The sequence below is a fragment of the Trichomycterus rosablanca genome, chromosome 6, assembly GCF_030014385.1.
Source record: "Trichomycterus rosablanca isolate fTriRos1 chromosome 6, fTriRos1.hap1, whole genome shotgun sequence".
In the NCBI taxonomy this organism is placed as follows: domain Eukaryota; kingdom Metazoa; phylum Chordata; class Actinopteri; order Siluriformes; family Trichomycteridae; genus Trichomycterus; species Trichomycterus rosablanca.
In genome coordinates this window covers 10,335,582-10,361,527 of record NC_085993.1, presented here as the reverse complement: position 1 = coordinate 10,361,527, position 25,946 = coordinate 10,335,582, and the positions used below count along the sequence as shown (strand labels likewise).

At 39.4% G+C, this 25,946-nt stretch overlaps 1 protein-coding gene across 1 annotated transcript in view; it reads left to right on the top strand.

Annotated features, from left to right (window-relative positions):
- LOC134316718 (copine-9-like) overlaps positions 1-25,946 on the top strand; it is a 128,240-nt gene that overhangs the window by 17,319 nt on the left and 84,975 nt on the right. The window contains exons 3-4 of the mRNA XM_062997148.1: positions 1,243-1,289; positions 12,469-12,572. Coding sequence (XP_062853218.1) covers positions 1,243-1,289; positions 12,469-12,572 — 151 coding nt within the window. The remainder of the gene's footprint in view (positions 1-1,242; positions 1,290-12,468; positions 12,573-25,946) is intronic.

Here is a 25,946-nt window from a genome sequence, read left to right as displayed (position 1 = left end):
ACATGTAACTATATTGTCTGATTGCAATATATCTGCTCTTTTCTTGCACAATGTACATAACTTATACTCAGCGTGTTTTTTTACTATATCTAACTTTTATTTCTTAATTTTATTTTATTTTATTATTATCTTTGTACTTTGTTACATCATGTGTGGACAGCAAAATAAGAATTTCATTGTACAGGGAAACACGTTTCCTACTGTACATATGACAATAAAGCTTTGAAATCTAGGAAAAAACCCCTGCAGATATAGGGAGTACATAAGGATTAAATCAATGTCCACAGGACCTTTGTTGCTGTGCAGCACCAGCTCTACTAGCTGCACCACAGTGCTACTCTAAATGTCTAGTTAAAACAAAGACACGACTGGGATCTGATTTAAAAGTTCAAATATAAAACCATCTATAAATTAGATTTTAGACATTTACACAGATCAGGCATAACATTATGACCACCATGGGCACCCTGACTGGTCTGTGGCTATGTAGCCCCATACGCAACAAACTGTGATGCACTGAGTATTTTGACACCTTTCTATCAGAACCAGCATTAACTTCTTCAGCAATTTGAGCTACAGTAGCTCGTCTGTTGGATCCAGCCTCCGCACGGGCCAGCCTCCGCTCCCCACGTGCATCAATGAGCCTGGGCCGCCCATGACCCTGTCGCTGGTTTACCACCGTTCCTTCCTTGGACCACTTTTGATAGATACTGACCACTGCAGACCGGGAACACCCCACAAGAGCTGCAGTTCTGGAGATGCTCTGACTCAGTCGTCTAGCCATCACAATTTGGCCCTTGTCAAAGTCACTCAAATCCTTTTGCCTGCCCATTTTCCATGCTTCTAACACATCAACTTTGAGGATAAAATGTTCACTTGCTGACTAATATATCCCACCCACTAACAGGTGCCGTGATGAGGAAATAATCAGTGTTATTCACTTCACCTGTCAGTGGTCATAATGCTATGCCTGGTCGGTGTACATACAGACATGATTGGTTATGTCTGGCAGGTGGTGGCTGACAAGCTCTTGATCAGATGTCCAAATGCTTTTTATAATAAAGTGTACCCTAGCTCTTTTCTTCTTAATTAAGTCGAATCTTATGGAGGAGAAAAAAAGGTCACATCTGTCTTTCTACAAAGATATTTTACTGCACTTAATTTGCTTTGGCATTTCATTTCCTATTTCCTTTTGAGCTCTTTAATCTCATCCTTTCTCTCTCTGTATCTCTCTTTTCACAGTTGTCGTGTTGTACATACAAGGCATAGGCACGAAAGAATGGAGGGAGGTAAGTCTCAGTGGTTCTTTCTCCCAAGGTTATCTGTTCTATGCCTTTCAAAAAGTCAAACAGGACATGTTTACCAATAATGGGCAATAGAAGGAAGCAGTTAAGAATGGAGGATTAAAAAAAGCCAACACTACATGGTTCAAATAATTACCAGGCTTGTCCACATCTATTACTAACAGCTCTGACGATGTCAGGAATTTCAGACCCTAGACCTGAAGGGTTGTAGTACTGCAGGCTTCGGTCTGTTCGGAGATAATCATTACTATGTTCTAACCATTTTAAAGAAAACACCCTCAATTTCTGTTCTGAGAACTTTGAATGCCTTTCTCTAAAGATTTAAACACACTTTTGCTGTACTTTTTTAAAACAAAACACTGGTTGCTGCTGCCATTTTTTATTCTGAAGAAAAACGTCCAATGTGCGCATCAGTTGTTCCTTCACAGATAAACATTGAGTTTACACTGATCAGCCATAACATTAAAACCACCACCTTGTTTCTACACTCACTGTTCATTTTATCAGCTCCACTTACCATATAGGAGCACTTTGTAGTTCTACAATTACTGACTGTAGTCCACCTGTTGCTCTGCATGCTTTTCTAGCCTGCTTTCACCCTGTTCTTCAATGGTCAGGACCACCACAGGACCACCACAGAGCAGGTATTATTTAGGTGGTGGATCATTGTCAGCACTGCAGTGACACTGACATGGTGGTGGTGTGTTAGTGTGTGTTGTGCTGGTATGAGTGGATCAGACACAGCAGCGCTGCTGGAGTTTTTAAATACCGTGTCCACTCACTGTCCACTCTATTAGATACTCTTACTTACTTGGTCCACCTTGTAGATGTAAAGTTAGAGACGATCGCTCATCTATTGCTGCTGTTTGAGTTGGTCATCTTTGAGATCTTCATCAGTGGTCACAGGATGCTGCCCACGGGGTTGGTTGGTGGACTATTCTCAGTCCAGCAGTGACAGTGAGGTGTTTAAAAACTTCAGCAGTGCTGCTGTGTCTCATCCACTCATACCAGCACAACACACACTAACACACAATCATGTCAGTGTCACTGCAGTGCTGAGAATGATCCACCACCCAAATAATACCTACTCTGTAGTGGTCCTGTGGGGGTCCTGACCATTGAAGAACAGCATGAAAGAGGGCTAACAGAGTATGCAGAGAAACAGATGGACTACAGTCAGTAATTGTAGAACTACAAAGTGCTTCTATATGGTAAGTGGAGCTGATCAAATGGACAGTGTGTGTTAATGTTATGGCTGATCAGTGTATCTGCTGTGGGTGGTCCCACTTTAAGTTGGCATTTGGAAAGTTCAGATTCTACTCTTTTTAATACACCTGATTTAACTTGCCGGATAATAAGCATGTGCTGATATTGGTCTGTTACATAAGGAAATTTTGCAGTTTACCAGGAAAGTTTGAAACCCCTTCTGTAGACAAACATTACCATGGTATTATAATTTCCCTCTTTCTCCTTATCTTCTTATCTACTCTCATTATAAATCCACTTTTTCAAGAAATTTTTTTGTACACATAATAAATGTACATGATTTATTTGTATGTATAATTGTCTAGAAGCAACAGCAGCTCATTCATGAAAAGGGAGACAAAACAAGTATGCAGAATGGGCCAGAGAGTCCTCAAGCTTGTGATGCTTAAAAATGGTCTGTAATCAGCAGCAACACTTATAACAAAGTCTCAAGCTGCTTTTGGATGCAAACATATTGCATTTCTGCATCTGTTTATTCATAAATAAGAGACCAAAGCTAAGCTGCCAAGAACAAGCCAAGTATCATCTTGAATGATGTAAAACATATGCAAGTCAAGTCTGTATTAGGTGAATTTCTGGAGAACTCTGCCTGAAAACAAGTGTAAGTTCAGAAAGGGGGAATAATGGAGTTTGTTTACCTAGTTTGGTGTGTGAAGAGGAATCTCAGTGCTACTGCACACAATGACAGTTCGTGCTTATGACTTTGTGAAAACTGTTTAGAAAAGATCCTTTACCTTTTCATTATTATTATTATTATCATGTACAAAGTGAGTACTTTAAATTAATGATTTGCTTTCAATTTGGTGTAAAACAACCTAAATTGCATCTCCAAAGCTCTGAGTATAACAAAAAGCCCCCATTCAATGCAACTATCTTACAGTAGGCCTTCAACCAACATTAGTGTACAAGCATTCTAAAGGTTTTTTGATAAATTGTAAAGAATCTCAACAACCAGGTTGCAAAATCTTTCTCAGTAGAGTGCAGGTCATTATAGCTTACACCGACTAGGCATAACATTATGACCACCTTCCTAATATTGTGTAGGTCCCCCTTTTGCTGCCAAAACAGCCCTGCAACTGCAATGCACTCTATTCTAAAACCTTTCTCTCAGAACCAGCATTAACTTCTTCAGCAATTTGAGCTACAGTAGCTCGTCTGTTGGATCGAACCACACGGGCCAGCCTTCGCTCCCCACGTGCATCAATGAGCCTTGGCCGCCCATGACCCTGTCGCCGGTTTACCACTGTTCCTTCCTTGGACCACTTTTGATAGATACTGACCACTGCAGACCGGGAACACCCGACAAGAGCTGCAGTTTTGGAGATGCTCTGACCCAGTCGCCTAGCCATCACAATTTGGCCCTCATCAGACTCACACAAATCCTGACGCTTGTTCATTTTTCCTGCTTCTAACACATCAGATTTGAAGATAAAATGTTCACTTGCTGCCTAATATGTCCCACCTACTAACAGGTGCCATGATGAAGAGATAATCAGTGTTATTCACTTCACCTGTCAGTTGTCATAATGTTATGGCAGACAACCAGCTCTGTATTCATGCTTTTGAAATGAGATGTTCAGCAGTCACAAATGAATGTGATGTTTAAGTAACCTCACTAACTAACCTGTTTTACCTAACCTGACTTTTAGATCATGTAGCTTTTTAATTAAACAGATTATTACTTTACAGTTTAATGATTTTGGTAAAAGTCTTTGTGTATTTTTAGCACACACCACGCTCATCGAAGTTGTGAGTTTAATTTGCGCTTTGAGTCCCAATCAAAGCCTCCCTGTGGAGAAGCCTGCAGGGTGTCAGTCAGTCTCAGTGAGTCGCTTTTTACATCAGTTTACATCTCACAACCATCAATAAACTGACAGACTGAAGAGCTAGTACAAAACACACACAAACACATAAGCCCCTTATACATATGTGTATTAACCAGCAATTAACCAAGTGTACATTGTGTAAAAGTTAAGATTTATTGCCACCACTGTTGAGCCTTGGACACAGTTTTCTGTCCTGAGGGTTTCTCCTCACTGCTGCAACAGCAACTGAATGCTTTGTAGTGAAGATGCTGCCAGAAGTAGCACAGGAACACATAGGGCATATTGTGAGCCTCCATATGTGGTATGGCTCACTGTAAGAATTTACTGCTAGCCCATGTAAAAGAAGCTGTGTTATTCTGCGGCCCTCCATGGGGGTGGTGCAAGCAGCAAAGAAAATACAGTAGGAAATTGGAAATGACTGAATTAGGAGAAAAAGGGAAAATGCAAACAATAATACAATTAAATAAATAAAATTACTACATATGATGCCTGTTTGTAACCTCCAGATTTGCTGTTTTTTAAAAGTTTTATGGATTCTTGACCATCAGCACATCTGGGGACTTCAAATGATTAATGCATAGGCAAGGCAAGTCAAGGCAAGGCAAGTTTATTTGTATAGCACCTTTCATACACAGTGGCAATTCAAAGTGCTTTACATAAGGAAAAATTAAAAGCATTAAAACATTCCTGAGATCTAGAACCTCAGAAAGACTTCTTGCAAACATTTAGTTACAATTAAGAGAACATGAAATTAAAACAAGAGAGATACAGAATTAAGAACATGAAAAACTAAAAGAAAATATAGTAAAAGGAGGGCCACACAGACCCAGAGCCACACAGACTCTCAGTAAATATCAATAAATGGGGGCCACACAGACCCAGAGCCACACAGACTCTCAGTAAATAATAATAAAAATAGGCCACACAGACCTTGGGCCACACAGACCCTGGAGCCACACAGACTCTCAGTAAATATCAATAAATGGGGGCCACACAGACCCAGAGCCACACAGACTCTAAGTAAATAATAATCAAAATAGGCCACACTTAGATTGTTATATAGATTGTTTATCTACATTTAATGATGCAAACAAAACACTACCATGTGGGCTTTATCTGTAGAAGCGAATCATATAAAAATGTCTTCAAAAAAAAGTGCATTAATGCATATGTGTGGTACCTGACCAAACACAATCCGAGTATGTTTGTGGACTTTGACATGCTATTACTGTGCTTATTTTTTTTATTTCATCTGGGTATTCACGTTTTCCCTTCACTTATCCAAAATGGCAGTGGATTGCTTTCTCTAAATTGCCTAAATTGTGTAACATCCTGAAATACACTTTTCAGCCATAACATTAAAACCACCTTCTACACTCACTGTCCATTTTATCAGCTCCACTTACCATATAGAAGCACTTTGTAGTTCTACAATTACTGACTGTAGTCCATCTGTTTCTCTACATACCTTTTTAACCTCCTTTTACTCTGTTCTTCAATGGTCAGGACCCCCACAGGACCACCACAAAGTAGGTATTATTTATGTGGTGGATCATTCTCAGCACTGCAGTGACACTGACATGGTGGTGGTGTGTTAGTGTGTGTTGTGCTGGTATGAGTGGATCAGACACAGCAGCGCTGCTGTAGTTTTTAAATACCGTGTCCACTCACTGTCCACTCTATTAGACACTCCTACCTAGTTGGTTCACCTTGTAGATGTAAAGTCAGAGACTATCGCTCATCTATTGCTGCTGTTTGAGTTGGTCATCTTCTAGACCTTCATCAGTGGTCAGGGGGTGCTGCATATTATGCTAAATATTTTTGGTTGGTGGACTATTCTCAGTCCAGCAGTGACAGTGAGGTGTTTAAAAACTCCAGCAACATTGCTGTGTCTTCCACTCATATCAGTACAACACACACTAACACACCACCAACATGTCAGTGTCACTGCAATGCTGAGCATGACCAACCACCCAAATAATACCTACTCTGTAGAGGTCCTGTGGGGGTCCTGACCATTAAATAACAGTGTAAAAGCAGGTTAAAATGTATATAGAGAAACAGATGGACTACAGTCAGTAATTGTAAAACTACAAAGTGCTTCTATATGGTAAGTGGAGCTGATGAAATGAACAGTGTGTGTAGAAACAAGGAGGTGGTTTTATTGTTATGGCTGATTGGTGTATATGGACTACGGTGCATTTCTACTCAGTGCTTAGTGTTTCCTGGGAAGAGCTCTGAACCACCAGGACCCTGATTAAAATAAAGCAGTTACTGCGACTGAATGAATGAATGAAGATTGCACTGGTTTCACAGATGTTTCTTGATTAGTTATCTGCATACTGATGAAGACATAGGAACCAACTAATCTGTTAGTGTTGATCATAATGATCATTTAAGTACAGTAATTATTTGCATAAAATACATATTTATACACTTCCTAAGAGCTGAGTTGAATGAAATGAATCAATGTTGCCAGATTTGAATGCTGCCAGTCTTCTCCCACACTGTATTTTTGCCAGAATGTAGCACAGCTTGGACTGTCCCATATGTTTTAGCCTCTTGTTTTCTCTAAGTCCACAACTGCTTAGAGCATGATGGGATAAATATACGTAGCTGTGTGTCTGTTGGAGCTTGGAGAGATCTACAAATGTGTGTTTGTGTGGGCACAGGTGCATTTGTGGATATCTCTCCCGAACACACATTTACATTCATGGCATTTTGCAGATGCATTTATCCAAAGCGACTTACAATTAATACAGTGCAAGCAATTCTGGGTAAAAAGAGGCAACTTGACAGTGGTGGGGCTTAAACCAGCATCCTATTGATTACTAGTCCAGTAGCTTAATTACTGAGCTAACACTGCTCCCCAAAAAACACAAAACTAAACATAATTCAGAGAGGTTCAGATTTCTTTCTGAACCTTTTATATTTTACCATATGCCCCGGGCGGCATGATGGCTCAGTGGGTGGCACTGTCGCCTCACGCAGGAAGGTCCTGGGTTCGATCCCCAGGTGGGGCGGTTTGCATGCTCTCACCGTGTCTGTGTGGGTTTCTTCCCACAGTCTAAATACATGCAAGTGAGGTGAATTGTCAGGTGAGTTTGTCCTATATGGCACTTCATAATGCTTCACATGTTTTCTTTTTTATTTTATTTTCATCAACTGCTTTATCCTGGACAGGGTTCCACCGGGAAACACTGGGCACAAGGGAGAAAGATTGCCAATCCATCCCAGGGCTTTGGCTATTCCTGCCTCAGGCAGTCAGGCAGAGATTTAAACCCAGCAGTGGTGGGCTAAAGTAATAGACTGCTTCACCACCCGATTGCTCACATGATTTTAATAAGAGACAAATCTGGTTTGCAGACCGGCCAGCCTAGCACCTGCACTCCCCTACCACTGCTGTTGTAACATGCAGAAAATGCCTTAAAAAGATGTTCTCTGGATGGCAGCACATGTTAATCCAAAATGCATATGTACTTCTTTTTTATTGGTGTCTTTACATATGTGCAATGCAAATAGCCATGCTATTGACACAAATACAGCCCCATACCATGATAGACACTTGAGTCTGTGTGGTCTAATGAATTGAAGCCATGGGCATTACAGATTTTTGGCCTGGTCTATTACACACAAACATTTTTTCAAATTCTCTTAATTTTTTAATAATGTTCTGGATGTTGATAGTGAAATCCATACATTCCTTGCAGTTGAGCATTGAGAAGTGTTGTTTATGAACTGGTAGACTATTTGCCTATGCAGTGTTTTGTGTTAAATGTTGTGTGTGTAAGTGTTAAGTGGTGAGCCTCCACCTAATAAGTAAAACATTAAATATCTGGTCCATCCTAGATGCCTCTGAACCCAAAGAAGTCGATGCCGCTTCTGGACATGGTTAACATAAGGCTTTTTTTGCGTAGTAAAGTTTTAAGTGGCATTTGTGCATGTAACTCTGTATTGTAGTGCTTGACAAAGGTTTGCCAAAGTAATCCCTCACCCATGTGATTATATCAGCTATTGTTGAGTAGTGGTTCTTGAGGCAGTGCCATCTGAGGGATTGAAGATCACGGGCGTTCAGCTTAAGCTTGCGGCCTTGGCCTTTACGCACTGAAATTCCTCCCGATTCCTTGAATAGTTTAATGATATTATGCACTGTAGAGGGAGAAATATGCAAATCTCTTCCAATCTTTCTTTGAGGTACATTGTTTTTAAACATTTAAATCATTTTCTCACACATCAAAGACTCTGCCTTTCCTGGATGTTGCTTTTGTACCAAACCATGATTACAATCACCTGTTGACATCACCTGTTTAGAATCACATCATTATTTAGTTTTTTCACCTCATTACTAGCCCTAAATTGCCCCCGTCCCCCATCCGTTGGAATGTGTTGCAGGTCTAAAATGCAGGAATGGAGGTATATTAACAAATGAAATTAAGTTGAGCAGATAAAACATGAAATATCTTGGGTCCAAACTGTCTGCAATCAAATAAAAGTCAAAGTTAATTTTAGGAACACTGCATTTTTATTTTATTTGCATTTTCCATACTGTCCCAACATTTTCTGATTCGGGGTGGTAGCAGTGTGTTTATAATAGCTGTTAAATCATTTCTTCCTACTAATCCATGATCTAATCTTTTTGTGTATGTATCATACTGAAGCTCCAGTTGTTGTGGATTTGTGGAGATCATCTACTGGCTACATTATTTTTAGATCCAGCAACAAGATAGACAGGAGAGTTGTAAAAACTTTCGGAAAGTACTAGTACAGCACAGCTAGAGTGCATGAAGTGTTCAAGAGCCCTGTAGAAAAAGTTTTTCGTCAGGAATATGAGAAGCTTTTAATGCTAGTTCCCAGCTGAAGTGTTCAGCTGAGGCTTTTTGAAGGCTTATATTTGAAGTCCCTTTTCGGCTGGATTGATTGAGAGCCATTGTTTGCCAGGCAAAAACTTACCAAACCATAATTATCCCACTGCTGAGAGTTTTTATACTTACTGTAACCTAGTTCCACACAACTCTGGAATTGTACTGAAGATTGGCTGCAAGTTCTAAAACAGCAGTGCAATGTTCTTTCTGCCATGTTGATACTTTTTCAGTTTTTGAGTGTAACACAATAAGATAGGGCTGATGGGGATTAATGAACAAAATAATTATTATTATTTTGCATAACATCAAATTTTCTCCCCAATCTAATCCATTTACCATAATTGTGTTATGCTTTACCTCCACCGATACAACCCTCCACTGCTGACTGAGGAGCTTCGCAACTGTCACATGCCCCCTCCGACACATGCTCAGTATCAACTGCGTCTTTTCACCTGCACAGGGCGAGCCTATGCGGACCAGCCTTGTGCACGGAGAGCCATACCCTGATCAGCATTATTCCCCAACTCTGCACAGGCACCATCAATCAGCCGTCAGAGGTCGTAATTGCACCAGTTATGAAGAACCCTGGTCCGGCTTGCCCACCCTGTGAACAACAGCAACAGGTCTGCCATGCAGCCACTGTTGGGCTCTTGAGCAAGGCCCTTAACCCTCTTTGCTTCAGGGGCACCATACATTGGCTGACCCTGTGCTCCGACCCCAGCTTTCAAACAAGCTGGCATACTCGAAGAAAGAATTTCGTTGTACTCTACGTCTGTATATGTATATGTGACAAATAAAGGCGTTCTACTCTATTCAATCATTGTTCATGTGGCCGCCCAGCCCAGTCGGATGGCAGAGCTGAGATTCGATACGATGTATTGGAAATCCCAGCTCTGGTGTGCTAGTGTGTTTTACCGCTGCACCACCCGAGTGGCATTGGTAAAGAATTTTGAAATTAGCAAAACTAAGCTATAATCATGATTGATAGATAAATAGATAGATAGATTCTTTATTGATCCTTTGCAGGAAATTTCTTTGTTACAGCAGCTCAGACAACAGTCAACAACAACTTCTTTTATACATACAACATTAACTTACAGTGCAAAAACAAGCAATAAGATAAAAATGTACAGTATGGTACTATATACACATGTAAACTTTTTATGGTGCATGCATAGCATACAGAAGTAAGTATTTCTTATAAATTATTTATTTGAATTATTGTGAACTGTTAAACAGTCTGATAGCAGTTATAAGAAAGGATTTTCTGTAGCGTTCAGTCCTGCATTTAGGAGGAATCAATCTGTGACTGTGATCTGTGATTGGCTAGACCTACAATAAATATGCATTTGTATTATATTATTATGTACCCATAATACATTTAAAATACATACTAAACTACCCCTTCTCCCTGATCAGGGTCCCATTCTTGCAGTGGAACCATCATACTACATTATATTGTGGGATTAATTACACTCAGATTTTTATTCAGTTATAATATTTAATATAATTACTCCAGTATTCTTCAGTTTTCCTTTGTGTCAGCATCAGAATAAGTCTTTTTCTCCCAACTTAGTTGTAGCCAGTTCTTAACTATTAACTAAGCCTCACCTATGACTAGAGAGTTGCTGTTAACCAGTGGAGAATGGTGGCAAGCACATCCTTTCTGATACCATGATACCATCTATTACATTTTTTAATGCAACGTTATTAAGCAGATAAATTCCCTTTTTGTCAGCATGTTTATACCCCAGTGAAAAAGTCATGGAAAACTAATTTTAAATTTTGTTAATAAAAATGACACATGGTTTTGTTTCTTGAAATGAATGTACTTCAACAATGCCTTTAATTTTTCTCATAGGTCTAGTGTATTCTCCCATATTCACCCATTTTTATCAAGGCTTTATTTTTTCCATTTCATTTTCAACAACTGCTTTATTGCGGTCAGGGTTGTGGCAGGACTGTTTCCACAGGGAACCGCCAGTCAATCGCAGGGCTTCAGCATATCTTCTCAGACATGGCCTAATATGTCTGTATAGATGTCTGACTAGCTGAACCCAGATCTTAGCGGTGCTGAACTAGGGTAATAGATGTTGCACCACCCGTATTAGGCCTTTATACAATTACTCAGTATAGAAAATTAACTTTTATATGTAAACATAAAAAACTGAAGACCAAGTTTTAGTTTGCATTCATATTTATTGTTTATTGTTATAGGATTGCTGGTGCTCTACAGAGCAGTTTAGAAGTGCATAAGTCAGGAAAAATAAATGTATTTAGGTGGCATATTCAGACCCAGATTTTTACATACAGAAACCTACAGTTCTCTCTGATGCACCTCTAAATTATAGTCCCTCCTCTTACACACACACAAACATACATAGTCAGCCATCCAACACACGTGTTAATCTAAAGCCAGAAATGTCCTCTAAATGTGAAACGAAGACACTGCCGGTATTAATCAGAGCGGTTGAGAGGAAAAGCGGTAAGCTTGATGGCTGAGCAGGAAACTTCATCTCCCAACGGAAGCATCACAGTTTCTTTCCAGAGGTGGCTTTCACAGAAAGGTAGCCTGCTGAGAAACCCTGCCTCTGCCTGCCAGCCTCTACTCATCAGGAGGTCTAGAAGAGGCTTTATTTGTGGGGGTGGGCAGACAGGATAAGGCTGCATAGTAAGAGGGGTTTAGGGGAAAGAATGGGTGAATTAAAAGAGTCTGATTCTAATTTGTATTTAATTTCTTTTAGGAATTACAAGCTGATTTTGTAAGTCCATCTTGGGGTTAAAAAATGCTGAGGGCTTCAGATTTGTAGCAGTCGAACAAAGATTACTGCAAGACCTAAACAGGAGATTAAACAAAGTTTAAATGTTTTCGAGTTACCAGCGACTATTAGCTTTTTCAGGTAATAGTGTGACAGAGCGTCTCAGAGGCTCAAAAGCTTTAGGTGTTCTTAGGTACAGCACGCAATCAATAACTCATCACTGCATCTTAAGAAGGTGAATCCCACTGACTGATGGCAACAGGAGTTTAGGGCTTAATGTTGCCATGGTGATTTGAAGTAAGAGATGCTTTTGATGCCTCTGTGGGAAAATCACTTGCTGCTTAGGAATCAAAAGAGATCTACAATGTAATATATCAAGGTTTATGAGTTGTAAATGTTAAAACATGCAGCAAAACCTTAGATCTGTTTTAATGCTCTTTTTCTCCCCCAGTATGGCAGAACAGAAGTGATTGACAACACACTGAATCCAGACTTTGTGCGGAAATTTGTTCTGGATTTCTTCTTTGAGGAAAAGCAGAATCTTCGATTTGATGTGTAAGTACTATATATGTTACACTAATGAAGTTGATTACATACATATTTTTAAGTCACATGTTTACATACACTTGTGAGATACACTGATCAGCCATAACATTAAAACCACCTCCTTGTTTCTACACTCACTGTCCATTTTATCAGCTGACTGTAGTCCATCTGTTTCTCTACATACCTTTTTAGCCTGCTTTCACCCTGTCCCTCAGTGGTCAGGACCCCCACAGGACCACCACAGAGCAGGTATTATTTAGGTGGTGGATCATTCTCAGCACTGCAGTAACACTGACATGGTGGTGGTGTGTTAGTGTGTGTTGTGCTGGTATGAGTGGATCAGACACAGCCGCGCTACAGGAGTTTTTAAATACCGTGTCCACTCACTGTCCACTCTATTAGACACTCCTACCTAGTTGGTCCACCTTGTAGATGTAAAGTCAGAGACGATCGCTCATCTATTGCTGCTGTTTGAGTTGGTCATCTTCTAGACCTTCATCAGTGGTCACAGGACGCTGCCCATGGGGCGCTGTTGGCTAGATATTTTTGGTTGGTGGACTATTCTTAGTCCAGCAGTGACAGTAAGGTGTTTAAAAACTCCATCAGCACTGCTGTGTCTTATCCACTCATACCAGCACAACACACACTAACACACCACCACCATGTCATTGTCACTGCAGTGCTGAGAATCATCCACCACCTAAATAATACCTGCTCTGTAGTGGTCCTGTGAGAGTCCTGACCATTGAAGAACAGCATGAAAGGGGGCTAACAAAGCATGCAGAGAAACAGATGGACTACAGTCAGTAATTGTAGAACTACAAAGTGCTTCTATATGGTAAGTGGAGCTGATAAAATGGACAGTGAGTGTAGAAACAAGGAGGTGGTTTAATATATCATATAATCATATCAGCAATAATATCAGCATCACCTGTGAAAGTTTCCAAATCAGGTGTGTTTGATAATCCAGCAACACTGTCAGTCGAGTATTGGCTCCATTTCTATATGGAATTGGGGTAGATTCACCTTACAACCAGAACTATGTGTCAGAGCTAAATTTATTGTACTTATTTTATAAATAACACAACAGTGGTTGTGCTGTGGTATAATGTGTTCAAACAGAATATTAGAAATGTAATAAAGCCTCACTATATGTGTAAAACTTGAAATCAGATTGAAGCTCTTTCTGTCTTTCTCTCTCTCTCTCTCTCCATCTGTCTGTCTCTCTGGGCACCCTGAGGAGGTGATCGATGTCCTCAGTGGGGGATTGGAAAAGTGCTCAGGGTAGATCAGGTGGAACAGGCAACAAACTCTGGCTCAGATCATTCTAGATCAGGACTTGACAGCTTTCTAAATTACCACACAAACAGCATCTGTTTATACCTATGGACACAACATCTCTCCACCTGTCTCTCATTCCTCTACCATGCTTCACATACACACTCATTATATTACTGTTCTTTCTCTCCACCTGTCTGATATATCTTATTTTAGTTCTGCAATTCCTTTCTTTATTTACTTTATGCCATAGCTGCGTGATGTTTTTCTTCTCCCTTAAGTCCCGTTTCACCGCCACCTTCACTCGATCTATTTCTCTCTTGTAAGAATTGATTGTAACTCCCACACAGCTTACTTTCAAAAGTTGGTGTTTCTACTCTGTACGAAGATTTGTCAGAGAGGCGATTTCAAAAGAAGAGCTGAACTGGTTTTAATAACCTATCATAATGACATACAGTAGACCCTTGACTTACAAATTTAATCGGCTCTGGGCTGTTCTTAAGTCAAAATGTTCGTTAGTTAAACCTATTTTTCCCATAAGAAATAATGTAAATAGCCTTACCTAACCTTTCTAATGTCTTAAATGGTCTTTTTTGTTATAAATACAAGTATATTTTATTTACTTGTAAATTATAGAATAGACATTACTGTAATAAACAATAATAAACAACAATACACAGTAGTACCGTACATAAAACACACATCACATTTCAGTACAGTACGTGTGCTGTACCATACACCATAATACATTTCCTTCTTTTTTTATATAAAATGCATCTACCAGAAACAACAATAACTCTCATATTTCTGTATTATTTCCTTCTTTATTTCAGTAGTGTTGTATTTTGTAGGTGTAATTACATGGAAGAATAACTTCCTTCTTCTCTCTCACTCACTGTCCCCTCTGTCTGATACACAGTGACACCTACTGGCAGGAGTAATTATACAACAACAAATGTAATAGATTTTTTTCATTTTCTCACCACTGCTCTTTCTTTGCACCTTCTTTGGGGACATTTTAATATTAAATTTTACAAAATATAAAGAAAACACTGAAAAAACACCGTCCGCTGTCTGAATGTTCGCTCACTGTATATGCTGTTTGAGTTGGTCATCTTCTAGACCTTCATTAGTGGTCACAGGACGCTGCCCACGGGGAGCTGTTGGTTGTATATTTTTGGTTGGTGGACTATTCTCAGTCCAACAGTGACAGTGAGGTGTTTAAAAACTCCATCAGCGCTGCTGTGTCTTATCCACTCATACCAGCACAACACACACTAACACACAACCATGATGTCAGTGTCACTGCAGTGCTGAGAATGATCCACCACCCAAATAATACCTGCTCTGTGGTGGTCCTCGGAGAGTCCTGACCATTGAAGAACAGCATGAAAGGGGGCTAACAAAGCATGCAGAGAAACAGATGGTCTACAGACAGTAATTGTAGAACTGCCATACCATATAGTGCTTCTATATGGTAAGTGGAGCTGATAAAATGGACAGAGAGTGTAGAAACAAGGAGGTGGATTTAATGTTATGGTTGATCGGTGTATATTCCTTACATCTTATTCCTTATACACAATGATATCAGCATCACCTGTGAAAGTTTCCAAATCAGGTGTGTTTGATAATCCAGCACTGTATATACATTATATACATAGGGAAATTAAAACTTTTATAGTAATAGTAAAGACTCCCTTGTTCTTGTGCCCTCCCATTAAGAGCTGATCTGATACCTGAGTATAAACCTTATGCTGCATTTGTTAACGATTAATAAAAGTGAGATTTAAGTATTAGAATCTTGATTCACATCATTTATTCTGCACTATTGATTTTTTGACTGTCCCCTTACAACATCTGGCTGTCTGCTGTCTGTTTGTCTGTCCCAAAAAAATTGCATTTATGGAATTTGGAATTCTGGACGTCTCGTTGCCGAAGGTGACAGGCAGGGCAAAAATTAAGCTGCAAAGACCAAATCACAGTCATTACTTGGTATGGAGAAGGTATAAATCAGGGCAAGCATCAACTACACATTAACAAGTGGTAAGCAAATTCAAATTGACCATAAAAATACTTCCAATCAGGAGATCACACCTTCAGCCACTCAGCTATTGACATTTAAAGGTATTTTGATCACACTCAGGCTAAATTGATGCGACCTGCAAACAGGACATATTGCTGGTAGTAAGTGACTGAAATGTCATAGTCAGAAATGAGAAGAAGGAATAAAGAAACAGAGCAGGTGGATGACTTCTGCCATGACACTGTCTGTTTTATTACTAATACCTGTACACGCAAGCAACAAAACCATGTCAGTACATCTAAACAACACATACACCAATCACCCATAACATTAAAACCACCTCCTTGTTTCTACACACATTGTCCATTTTATCAGCTCCACTTACCATATAGAAGCACTTTGTAGTTCCACAATTACTGACTGTAGTCCATCTGTTTCTCTGCATGCTTTGTTAGCCCTCTGGTGGTGGTGTGTTAGTGTGTTGAGCTGGTATAAGTGGACAAGACACTGAGAATAGTCCACCAACCAAATATATCCAGCCAACAGCACTTTGTGGGCAGCGCCCTGTGACCACTGATGAAGGTCTAGAAGATGACCAACTCAAACAGCAGCAATAGATGAGCGATCGCCTCTGACTTTACATCTACAAGGTGAACCAACTAGGTAGGAGTGTCTGATAGAGTGGACAGTGAGTGGACACGTTATCTAAAAACTCCAGCAGAGCTGCTGTGTCTGATCCACTCATACCAGCACAACACACACTAACACACCACCACCATGTCAGTGTCACTGCAGTGCTGAGAATGATCCACCACCTAAATAATACCTGCTTTGTGGTGGTCCTGTGGGGGTCTTGACCATTAAAGAACAGGGTGAAAGCAGGCTAAAAAAGTATGTAGAGAAACAGATGGACTACATTCAGTAATTGCAGAACTACAAAGTGCTTCTACATGGTAAGTGGAGCTGATAAAATGTACAGTGAGTGTAGAAACAAGGAGGTGGTTTTAATGTTATGGTTGATCAGTGTAAATAAAAATATTCATCTTGGAGTTGGTATGCTTAAAGATGCATATATGTATATATACAATAGACCGTGTTTAAAAGATTAAACAAAAAATAAACAAAGATGAAAGAAATTCAAAAAAAAATTTCAAAAGATGTCTACAAAAAAGACGTCAATTAAGGAGACGCTTTTGTTAGTGTCTACTACACAGAAGAACCTTTGAGGTCTGACAGACAAATCATTGCTAGAAGTTATAGAAATAACAGTACACTGGAAATATTTAATATTCTGTAAATACCCACCTGAATTATGTCAAGCCAGGATGAATTTAATACAATTAGAAATAAAGTTGAGGTTTAGATGTAGTGTTTAAGTTACAGATGCAAACATGGCCAAATTCTGTTAACTAATCAACACCCATCATCAGTCAACAGTAACATTTACCCAGCAAGCTTATAGTCCTCTATTCAAATATAAAATACATTACTGAGATTTACACTGATCAGCCATAACATTAAAACCACCTCCTTGTTTCTACACTCACTGTCCATTTTATCAGCTCCACTTACCATATAGAAGCACTTTGTAGTTCCACAATTACTGACTGTAGTCCATCTGTTTCTCTGCATGCTTTGTTAGCTCCCTTTCATGCTGTTCTTCAATGGTCAGGACTCTCCCAGGACCACCACAGAATAGGTATTATTTAGGTGGTGGATCATTCTCAGCACTTAAGTGATAATGACATGGTGGTGGTGTGTTAGCGTGTGTTGTGCTGGTATGAGTGGATAAGACACAGCAGCGCTGATGGAGTTTTTAAACACCCCACTGTCACTGCTGGACTGAGAATAGTCCACCGAGGCAGCGTCCTGTGACCACTGATGAAGGTCTAGAAGATGACCAACTCAAACAGCAGCAATAGATGAGCAATCGTCTCTGACTTTACATCTACAAGGTGGACCAACTAGGTAGGAGTGTCTGATAGAGTGGACAGTGAGTGGACACAGTATTTAAACTCCAGCAGAGCTGCTGTGTCTGATCCACTCATACCAGCACAACACACACTAACACACCACCACCTTTGTCAGTGTTACTGCAGTGCTGAGAATGATCCACCACCTAAATAATACCTACTCTGTGGTGGTCCTGTGGGGGTTCTGACCATTAAGGAACAGGGTGAAAGTATGCAGAGAAACAGATGGACTACAGTCAGTAATTGTAGAACTACAAAGTTCTTCTATATGGTAAGTGGAGCAGTGGCTGAGCAGTGTATATCAATGCAGCTTTAATCTTTTTAGATTGAACAGCATACCATGTCAAAGCAGTAAAATGAAGTATCTGAATCATGTTTGTTAATATGTCTTATACACATATCTGTAGCACGCCATCCGAAATATGGGCTGCACTTCACAGCAGGTGTGCTCATTTCAGCGTGATACCGCTGTTGGGTAGGGTGCTTCGCATGTGCACTTAGGGGGTGTGGAATTTCTGCTTAATCGAATTTCAATAACGTACCAGATTTCTTTCTCAGTGACTCTGAAGTGTGTGAGAGATCTTTAGCTCTGCTCCAGATTTCTAAATCAACAGGCAACTGTTGGAAATGAATTTTCAATTACCTTTTTTTAACTGATAGTGTTAATGAAACAATGCCCTTTCTGTTATTTATGGGTTAATCATCTCTAGTATGAGTGTTTGAATGCTTATGAGTTGTATTTTGTTTGAAAGGATGCCAGAGTACCTGGCCTTGTTTGGCGGGGTCAGTGGGGAGCCGAAGTCTCCTGCCATCTGGATATCAATAAACAGATGGAGCAAGACATCATGTGTCTCTTTAGTCATGTGTGTAGTGTCTAGTGTGTGTTGTAGAGAAACAGGAGCTGCTTATCACATTTTAAATTTGCTGTCATTCCTGTATCTTATGAACACTCTCCCCCATGAGCATAAGCTTTGACTATTTACAGTTTATTTATATGTGCTGTGCTGTTTATTACTTCATGTTTTGGGCTGTGTTACAAGAAATTCATGCACTTTACATTCTTCGTGAGATATGTTTACTGTAAATCTTTTTATTTATTATAGACACTGATTTTATGGTGTGGTTAAGCTATATAAGAAATTGAGGTCACATTGAGGCTGGTGATGACTGTTGAGTCATTGTTTGGTGAGCCCCCATAGCGTAATGTTGATGCTAAGCTAATCCCCACTGAAAATCATTAAAGGACTGAATTATTGATACTAAGTACCCAGAGGGCACCTTATCTCTCCTTAGCTGAGTATGAATCTGTTGTATAATACTCTGGCATTGTTCTTTGTGCTCTTTAATATCAATTTAGATTTTAGAATGACTAGAAGTAGTTTGGAAATAGCTTGGAATAACCTGAAATGCTTTTATTATTCTTAAAATCATTCTCAATTATTGAGACAACACATTCTGCACAGGATTGGTTTATCCACTGGGGGTGCTATAGGACTGCCCTCTCTGTTGCTACAGGAATATAATAAAAAAAAAAAAAAAACTGCATGGAAATAAATACAGTAGACCCTTGACTTACGAATTTAATTGGTTCCGAAGGGCTGTTCTTAAGTCAAAATGTTGATTAGTTAAACCTATTTTTCCCATAGAAAATAATATAAATACAATTAATCCATGCCAGACCTCCCAAACCACCCCCTTACCTAACCTTTCTAATGTCCTAAATGTCTTTTTTGTTATAAATACAAGTATATTTTCCCTTAAATCTTAAATTATAGAATAGACATTCATGTAATAAACAATAATAAACAACAATACACAGTAGTACTGTACATAAACACACATCACATTTCAGTACAGTACGTATGCTGTACCATAAACCATAATATTGTACATTTCCTTCTTTTTTTTATAAAATGTATCTACAAGAAACAACAATAACTCTCATATTTCTTTATTATTTCCTTCTTTATTTCAAGAGTGTTGTATTTTGTAGGTGTAATTGCACGAAAGAAAGAATACTTTACTCAGCGACTTCCTTCTTCTCTCTCACTCACTGTCCCCTCTGTCTGATACACAGTGACAGCTTACTGGCAGGAGTAATTATACAACAACGAATAGTAATAGATTTGTTCATTCTCTCAGCACTACGCTTCCTCTGCACCTTCTTTGAGGACATTTTAATATTTAATTTTACAAAATATAAAGAAAACACCGGAAAAACACCGTCCGCTGTCCGAATGTTCGCTTACTGTATATACTGTATATATATATATATATATATATTAGGGCTGTCGAAGTTAACGCGATAATAACGCATTAACGCGACCTCAATTTAACGCGATTAAAAAAATTAGTGCCATTAACGCAAATTCTAGTTCATGTTGACACTTGACTGGTAGAACAAACATTTTAATGTCGGACTTGCCACCGTTTTTCATTTGCGGTTTGTTAACATAATGTAACCGATCGTGGTAGTGATGCACTTGCATAATAAAGAAATAAATACACGCTATATTCACAAGTTGTCGGGAGCAGAACACTTTATTACACTTAATTAACTTCTTCTTCTGTACCGAATACCGGAAAGCTGAGTCGAGCACGTTAGTTCATGAACTATGGAAGCCCCAAAGGGTCAAAACACACTCACTTCGTGTAGAAACGTCCATCAAACCATTGTCACGATACAACCACAGACAAGTCTGATACAATAACTACGCCTTATCCCACCTAAAGCACCGCTGATCTACAATGTTTGCTGATGGAGAAATTCTAACCTACAATCTGACATTTACTGCCTAGTATGTGAGTGAATAAAACTCCCTTACAGTTTTCTCTTGTCCCAGCAGTTTTTAACATAAGTACATTTAGCATAAAATGTGTTCACCATTTTAATTGTAACATTTCACTTAAAAATCCTTGTTTTCTATAACATTTACACATATTTTTTTTAATGCGATTAATCGCGATTAACTATATGAAATTCTGAGATTAATCGCGATTAAAAATTTTAATCGTTTGACAGCCCTAATATATATATATATAGAGAGAGAGAGACGGTTGGCGTCAACTTGTTCGTGACGTCACGTGTTTTGCGAATTTAGGTTCGTAATCCGAAATTTGTTCCCACGTTAAGTTGAAAAAGATCGTTCGTAACCCGAAATGTTCATATGGTAAACCGTTCGTAACTCAAGGGTCTACTGTACTATATTTTCAATGAAAATCTATCGTAAAGTTTTATTTAGGTGTTAAATAAACAACCGTGGTTTAATAACTGTTGTTTTGCTATCAACAAAATCACAAGTCACAAGAGCCCTGAGAGGGTGGGTTTCTTTACTCTTCATATTAGTTAGTCATCATAGTAAGAAGTATTTGTTTAGGACTTTTAAAAAACTGCCCCTTGACCAATTGTTTGTTTGTTTATTAGGATTTTAATGTCATGTTTTACACTTTGGTTACATTCATGACAGGAACGGTAGTTACTCATTACACAAGGTTCATCAGTTCACAAGGTTATATCAAACACAAATTTTGTATCTCCAATTCACCTCACTTGCATGTTTTTTTAGACTGTGGGAGAAAACCGGAGCACCCGGAGGAAACCCACGCGGACACAGGGAGAACATGCAAACAAATCAGATTACTTACTCACTCACTTTCTTAACCGCTTATCCAATTGGGGGAGGGGGGGGGTGTTGGAGCCTATCCCAGCTTTTCAATGGACGCAAGGCACACAGTAACACCCTGGACGGGGTGCCAGTCCATCACAGGGCAGACACACATATACACACACACACACACATTTACCTATAGGGCAATTCAGTGTCTCCGATTAACCTGACTGCATGTTTTTGGACTGTGGGAGGAAACGGGAGCTCTTGGACACAGAAAGAACATGCAAATTAATTAGATTAATTAAACTAAATATATAAGAATAAAAAGAAATGCTTATATCTTCCTACTTTTTTTGAGTTTGCCTGTGAATGATTAGTCTGTTCAATAAAGACATACAAATTTGATTGTTTTATTCTGGCTGAATGTATTTTAATGGTCATGTCACATTTAATTTGTAATTAATACAATAATCTTGCAAATTCCAAAGGGTTCACAGCTTTGTTCTTGTGTCTGTATAAGAAGATCCGTTGTAATCTCCGTTGTAATTTCCGTATGTGTGATCCTACACATGCATTTACATTCTCTTTCTCTCTCTAATTCTCACTCTCTCTCTCTCTCTCTCTCTCTCTCTCTCTCTCTCTCTCTCTCTCTCTCTCTCTCTCTCTCACACACACACACACACACCATTCAGTTTGTATCAAAAGAGCTATATGAAATGAGTGTATCTAAGTGTATTAAGATTACATTTTAAATAAAGCATGTACACTGATCAGCAATAACGTTAAAACCACCTCCTGGTTTCTACACTCACTGTCCATTTTATCAGCTCCACTTACCATATAGAAGCACTTTGTAGTTCTACAATTACTGACTGTAATTTTTAAGCCTGCTTTCACCCTGTTTTTTAATGGTCAGGACCCCTACAGAGCAGGTATTATTTAGGTGGTGGATGATTCTCAGCACTGCAGTGACACAGACGTGGTGGTGTGTTAGTGTGTGTTGTGCTGGTATGAGTGGATCAGACACAGCAGCGCTGCTGGGGTTTTTAAATACCGTGTCCACTCACTGTCCACTCTATTAGACACTCCTACCTAGTTGGTCCACCTTGTAGATGTGAAGTCAGAGACGATTGCTCATCTATTGCTGCTGTTTGAGTTGGTCATCTTCTAGATTTCCATCAGTGGTCACAGGAAGCTGCCTACGGAGTGCTGTTGGCTGAATATTTTTGGTTGGTGGACTATTCTCAGTCCAGCAGTGACAGTGAGGTGTTTAAAAACTCCAGCAGCGCTGCTGTGTCTGATCCACTCATACCAGCACAACACACACTAACACACCACCACCATGTCAGTGTCACTGCAGTGCTGAGAATTACCCACCACCCAAATAATACCTGCTCTGTGGTGGTCCTGGGAGAGTCATGTGAGTACATGAACTGATGAAACTGCTAGAATTTATAATGTATTATCTTATGTATTATGTATTTCAGGAATCTCTGTACATGTGCTGCCTGGCTGAATTTCAGTCTGGGATAAATTTATTGGCATTATGATACATGAATTATGCCACTTTGTGTGGGGTTAGGTATGAGCCTATTTGCATAAGGGGAATTATAATGGTGTAAATCTAATATCAGGTTTAACAAATATAGATGGGAAAATATCATCACTTGGCTCAGGATTTTAATATCAAAGCCTTCTTACCAGAACTGCTGAAAAGATGAGATAATATTATTGTGGCCTTTACTGATGTTATTTTTAGCATTGCTGGCTCTGTCTATTAGCGTGAACAGAGATATTACAGGTATGCTATTACCAGTCATTTGATTGCTATTCAAATGCACGGCTCGCACACCAAGATTTGCATAGATTAGCAGGCACTCCTACAGTGGAGACATTGTAAATAAACATAAATGCATGAAATCATGAATCTCATAAAGGAGAAAATATATGGAATATAGAGTCTGATTATACTGTTTTCTCATTTTGTGGTATAACAGCAATTTAGATATATTTGTTGATGTTTTATGCTAACTCTGAAGAGCTGTTGCATTTTTTGCTGTGTTACAACCATGTTATCTATAGATTAACATTGATGGTAGAATGCTAATGCTAAAGAGGACAGTCACATTCAATCTAGCATTGTCAGTGAATGGTACTTTAAAAAGTACTTGTAATTAATGACATTTCTGCTTGGCTGAAGATGCCTCTGTGTGCTATACACTGATCAGCCATAACATTTAAACCACCTCCTTGTTTCTACACTCACTCTTCATTTTATCAGCTCCACTTACCATATAGAAGCACTTTGTAGTTCTACAATTACTGACTGTAGTCCATCTGTTTCTCTATATACTTTTTTAGCCTGCTTTCACCCTGTTCTTCAATGGTTAGGACCCCCACAGGACCACCACAGAGCAGGTATTATTTAGGTGGGGGATCATTCTCAGCACTGCAGTGACACTGACATGCTGGTGGTGTGTTAGTGTGTGTTGTGCTGCTATGAGTGGATCAGACACAGCCGCGCTGCTGAAGTTTTTAAATACCGTGTCCACTCACTGTCCACTCTATTAGACAGTCCTACTTACCTAAAGTCAGAGACGATCACTCATCTATTGCTGCTGTTTGAGTTGGTCATCTTCTAGACTCTCATCAGTGTTCACAGGATGCTGCCCATGGGGCGCAGTTGGCTGAATATTTTTGGATGGAGGACTATTCTCAGTCCAGCAGTGACAGTGAGGTGTTTAAAAACTTTATCAGCGCTGCTGTGTCTTATCCACTCATACCAGCACAACACACACTAACACCCCACCACCATGTCAGTATCACTGCAGTGCTGAGAATGATCCACCACCCAAATAATACCTACTCTGTGGTGGTCCTTGGAGAGTCCTGACCATTGAAGAACAGCATGAAAGGGGGCTATAAAAGCATGCTGAGAAACAGATGGACTACAGTCAGTAATTGTAAAACTACATAGTGCTTCTATATGGTAAGTGGCGCTGATAAAATAGACAGTGAGTGTAGAAACAAGGAGGTGGTTTTTATTGTTATGGCTGATCGGTGTATGTGCTCTTATTGTGAATTAGAAGTGAACAATCTAGAAGAACAACTCAGATGTAAAGCAGTAGGCTATGCAATGGTATTGTAGAAGAGAAATGCTGAGCCCTAAATTAGGTTGGCACAAAAACCTTTATTCAAAAGCTTCATGCATTGGGTTTTCAAGGACAAACAGCTGCACCCAAGTTTAAAAAACACCACAAACAATCATGCCACTTATTGGCTTATGTGGTGCAAATAACACTACTGTTGGACTCTGGAGCAGTAGAAATGCTTTTCCTAGAGTAATTGTCACATTTCAAAAGTAGAAAATGGTTGGTTGTTTTAATGGTTTAGGCTGGCACTGTTATTAAAAAAATAATAAAAAAAATCATAATTTGTATCCATACATGTACATTCTACAGCAATAGTTACCTTTTATCACCTAGGCTGTAAAAGACCAAAAAAGTTGCCAAAAGCAGCCGTATGGGTCGCGCACATGCACTAATGTACTATAATAATAGGCCTAGAGTATAGCATGGCCACAATTTGACAACCCCTACCTTAGAGAATGACATTTCATCAGCCATAACATTAAAATCACCTCCTTATTCACTCACTGTCCATTTTATCAGCTCCACTTACCATATAGGAGCACTTTGTAGTTCTACAATTACTGACTGTAGTCCATCTGTTTCTCTAAATACTTTTTTTAGCCTGCTCACCCTGTTCTTGAATGGTCAGGACCCCCACAGGACCACCAAAGAGCAAGTATTGTTTAGATGTTGGATCATTCTCTGCACTGCAGTGACACTGACATGGTGGGGGTGTGTTAGTGTGTGTTGTGCTGGTATGAGTGAATCAGACACAGCAGTGCTGCTGGAGTTTTTAAATACCGTGTCCACTCACTGTCCACTCTATTAGACACTCCTACCTAGTTGGTCCACCTTGTAGATGTAAAGTCAGAGACGATTGCTCATCTATTGCTGCTGTTTGTTTTGGTCATCTTCTAGACCTTCATCAGTGGTCACAGGACGCTGCCTACGGAGCGCTGTTGGCTGGATATTTTTGGTTGGTGGACTATTCTCAGTTCAGCAGGGAGAGTGAGGTGTTTAAAAACTCCAGCAGCGCTGCTGTGTCTTATCCACTCATATCAGCACAACACACACTAACACAACACCACCATTGTTACATTGTCATTGTCACTGCAGTGCTAAGAATGATCCACCAACCAAATCCTGTGGGGGTCCTGACCATTAAAGAACAGAGTGAAAGCAGGCTAAAAAGGTATGTAGAGAAATAGATGGACTACAGTCAGTAATTGTAGAACTACAAAGTGCTTCTATATAGTAAGTGGAGCTGATAAAATGGACAGTGAGTGTCGAAACAAGCAGGTGGTCATAATGTTATGCCTGATCGGTGTAGATTTGAAAAGGCCATTAAAATTTTATTCACAATGCAA